This window comes from Xyrauchen texanus, chromosome 7, assembly GCF_025860055.1.
Source record: "Xyrauchen texanus isolate HMW12.3.18 chromosome 7, RBS_HiC_50CHRs, whole genome shotgun sequence".
NCBI lineage: Eukaryota > Metazoa > Chordata > Actinopteri > Cypriniformes > Catostomidae > Xyrauchen > Xyrauchen texanus.
In genome coordinates, this window is record NC_068282.1 from 50,990,677 (window position 1) to 50,995,676 (window position 5,000).

General features: G+C 40.6%; 1 protein-coding gene across 1 annotated transcript in view; it reads left to right on the forward strand.

Moving 5' to 3' along the window:
• The first annotated feature begins 4,754 nt into the window (after window positions 1-4,754).
• The window catches only part of LOC127646307 (uncharacterized), a 16,217-nt gene continuing 15,971 nt past the window's right edge, over window positions 4,755-5,000 (forward strand). Inside the window, exon 1 of the mRNA XM_052129844.1 lies at window positions 4,755-4,890. Coding sequence (XP_051985804.1) covers window positions 4,872-4,890 — 19 coding nt within the window. The 5' untranslated portion in view covers window positions 4,755-4,871. The remainder of the gene's footprint in view (window positions 4,891-5,000) is intronic.

Consider the following 5,000-nt stretch of genomic DNA (forward strand, 5'->3'; position numbering starts at 1 on the left):
CGCATTACGTCATCAACGTCACCATATACGCATTACGTCATCAACATCATATACGCATTACGTCATCAACGTCATCACGTATGCATTACATCATCAACATCATCATACACGCATTACGTCATCAACATCATATACGCATTATGTCATCAACATCATATACGCATTACATCATCATCATCACTTACCCATTACGTCATCAACGTCATCACGTACGCATTACGTCATCAACGTCATCACGTACGCATTACGTCATCAACGTCATCATATACGCATTACATCATCAACATCATCACGTACGCATTACGTCATCAACGTCATCACGTACTTATTACGTCATCAACATCATCACGTACATATTACGTCATCAGATACGCATTATGTTATCAACGTCATCAGATACGCATTACGTCATCAACGTCATCATATACGCATTACGTCATCAACGTCATCAGATACGCATTACGTCATCAACGTCATCAGATACGCATTACGTCATCAACGTCATCATATATGCATTACGTCATCAACATCCTCATATACGCATTACGTCATCAACGTCATCAGATACGCATTACGTCATCAACGTCGTCATATACGCATGACGTCATCAACGTCATCATATACGCATTACGTCATCAACATCATCATATACGTATTACATCATCAATGCCATCATATACGCATTACGTCATCAATGCCATCACATACGCATTACGTCATCAACATCATCATATACGTATTACGTCATCAACGTCATCACATACGCATTACGTCATCAACATCATCATATACGTATTACGTCATCAACGTCATCATATATGCATTACGTCATCAACATCATCATATACGCATTACGTCATCAACGTCATCATGTACGCATTACATCATCAACGTCATCACATACGCATTACGTCATCATACACGCATTACGTCATCAACGTCATCATATATGCATTACGTCATCAACGCCATCATATACGCATTACGTCATCAACTTCATCATATACGCATTACGTCATCAACATCATCATATACGCATTACGTCATCAACTTCATCATATACGCACTACGTCATCAACGGCATCATTCACGCATTACGCCATCAACGTCGTCATATACGCATGACGTCAACAACATCATCATACACGCATTACATCATCAACGGCATCATATATGCATGATGTCATCAACGTCGTCATATACGCATGACGTCATCAACGTCAACATATACACATTACGTCATCAACGTCGTCATATACGCATGACGTCATCAACGTCATCATATACGCATTACGTCATCAACATCATCATATACGTATTACGTCATCAATGCCATCATATACGCATTACGTCATCAATGCCATCACATACGCATTGCGTCATCAACATCATCATATACGTATTACATCATCAACGTCATCATATACGCATTACGTCATCAACATCATCATATACGCATTACGTCATCAATGCCATCACATACGCATTACGTCATCAACATCATCATATACGCATTACGTCATCAATGCCATCACATACGCATTACGTCATCAACATCATCATATACGCATTACGTCATCAATGCCATCATATACACATTACATCATCAATGCCATCACATACACATTACGTCATCAACATCATCATATACGTATTACGTCATCAATGCCATCATATACGCATGATGTCATCAACGTCGTCATATACGCATAACGTCATCAACGTCATCATATACGCATTACATCATCAATGCCATCATGTAAGCATTACGTCATCAACGTCATCATATACGTATTATGTCATCAACGCCATCATATACGCATGACGTCATCAACATCATCATATACGCATTACGTCATCAACGTCATCATATACGCATTACGTCATCAACGTCGACATATGCATTACGTCATCAATGCCATCACATACGCATTACGTCATCAACATCATCATATACGTATTACGTCATCAATGCCATCATATACACATGACGTCATCAACATCATCATATACGTATTACGTCATCAATGCCATCATATACACATTACGTCATCAACATCATCATACACGCATTACGTCATCAATGCCATCACATACGCATTACGTCATCAACATCATCATATACGTATTACGTCATCAATGCCATCATATACACATGACGTCATCAACGTCGTCATATATGCATTATGTCATCAACGTCGTCATATACACATTACGTCATCAACGTCGACATATGCATTACGTCATCAATGCCATCACATACGCATTACGTCATCAACATCATCATATACGTATTACGTCATCAATGCCATCATATACACATGACGTCATCAACGTCGTCATATACGCATTACGTCATCAACGTCGTCATATACACATTACGTCATCAATGTCGTCATATACGCATTACGTCATCAATGTCATCATATACGTATTACGTCATCAACGTCGTCATATACGCATTACGTCATCAACGTCATCATATACGCATTACGTCATCAATGCCGTCACATACGCATTACGTCATCAACATCATCATATACGTATTACGTCATCAACGTCGTCATATACGCATTACGTCATCAACATCGTCATATAAGCATTACGTCATCAACATCGTCATATACGTATTACGTCATCAACATCATCATACACGCATTACGTCATCAACATCGTCATATACGTATTACGTCATCAACATCGTCATATACGTATTACGTCATCAACATCATCATATACGTATTACGTCATCAACATCGTCATATACGCATTACATCATCAACATCATCATATACGTATTACATCATCAACATCATCATATACGCATTACATATTCATCATCATATACGCATTACATCATCATCATCATATACATTACCACCAGCATCATATATGTATTACGTCATCAACATCATATACCCTGTACGTAAACATCAGATACACTGCATACACTATACATCATATATTTAAATGTCGTGTTTGGTTTGATGTTCATCAGATGTGGTGAGACAGGTTCATGTATCTGCAACACAAACAGATGAAATCAGACACTGTCAAACACGTTAAACAACAACAAATGTCTCAAAAGGTCAAAGGTCAGTATCTCACATACAGGCCTGTAAACGTTCAGATGGGTTCAGTGTAATAATTCCATGTTTGTTGATGTTTGCTCAGGACATCATTCGAGTGGGGTCGTGACTCCTGCTCCTGGAACAGTTGTTTTAAAGATTCCTGGAAACTGCACAGCTGTTTGTTTCAGCTATGACATGCATCAGAGATCACTGATGTCACTGCCCACCTGCAGCTGAGAGAATCCCTGTCTCTGGTTGGACGATGACTGCAGGACACTGAGGTACACACACACACACACACACACACACACACACACACGCTACACCGATTTCCCGTTGCATACAAACATCTTCAAGGTGTGACGTCAAAAGCAGAGAATAACTCGATTAGATCAAGATCTGATTGATCCATTCTAAAGCATTCACTCTAAACTCCTCCTTTCAGAGAGAATACTCTGCTCTGATTGGTCCATGCTAAAGCATTCACTCTAAACTCCTCCTTTCAGAGAGAATACTCTGCTCTGATTGGTCAGATGTCCCAGTCTGTTGTGATTGGTCTACTGCTTAGTGTAGTGTTTGAGGGCGGGTCAAAGCTTTTCGTGAGCAGCCAATGAAGACCAGGGGCGAGGTTTTTGTTACCAAATTCCATAGGTTAGTACAGGAAGTAAATCTGGAATTACTAACGACTGGTTTCAGGTGTTCAGAATCAGTTCTTTGTTTTGGGAGTCAATAACTCCATTTGTCCTGCACTTTGATTTGTGAAACTTTGCAGACTTTAACATTCACAAACAGCTTCATAACACACTACATGAACGGTCATATTTGAAAAAGCATTATAGGTGCTCTTTAAAGGAACAGATTTTTGGAGTAATTAGCATAATGTTGTGCATGTAGATGGGCTTAACGAGTGAACTCTCTCTCTCTGTTGCTCTCTCTGTCTCTGTCTCTCTTTCTCTCTCTCTCTCTCTCTGTCGCTCTCTCTCTCTCTCTCTGTCTCTCTCTCTCTCTCTCTCTCTCTCTGTCTCTCTCTGTCGCTCTCTCTCTCTCTCTCTCTCTGTCTCTCTCTCTCTCTCTCTCTCTCTCTCTGTCTCTCTCTCTCTCTCTGTTGCTCTCTCTGTCTCTGTCTCTCTTTCTGCTCTCTCTCTCTCTCTCTCTCTCTGTCGCTCTCTCTCTCTCTCTCTCTCTCTCTCTCTCTCTCTCTCTCTCTCTCTGTCTGTCATCTGTCCATCACTCTGGATAACATCGCTTACGTGATGTCGTGTTGATAAATGCCACAGACGCTGATGCTGTTGAATTTTCCAGTGAATTGTTCTGTTTCCACATTCCAGATCTGTGGTGTGCGGTTCTTCCCTTCACGTGTAATAAACACTTCAGCTCAGGTCGAGCGGTACGTTTCATCAACTGTCTGTATCCCTACTTTACCTCAGAGGTCATGACCTTCTGACCTTCTGACCTTCTGAGTGATTAATGAAGACTAAATCTGCCACTTTTGATGTTTATAGCTAGAAAGTAATCACGTTATACTGTATTAAAATGACAATATCCCATAAACAACAAATGTGCATTAAAGCACTTTATACTGACAGACAATAGTAGTTCAGGAGTCTCTGATGTGCTTTGGTGCGTGTGGAACAGCTGAAACTGGACACGCCCGCTGCGAGTGTTCTTCTGCAGGTCTGGTCGGTTTGGGTGCGGCTGCATCAGTGATTCACACGCATGGAGCGCATTCACTGAGAGTGATGAGGACGTGTGTTCATCTGATCACACACACTTCACACTGACCTGAAGACACACACACACATGGATCCCTCTCGTCAAGGTAAGACTTTACAATCACTCTTTAATACTGACGCGATGATCATCTTCTCCTGCGGACGACTGTGATGTTATAGTCATGATTCTGACGTGTGTACAAAAGTAAAACTCTTA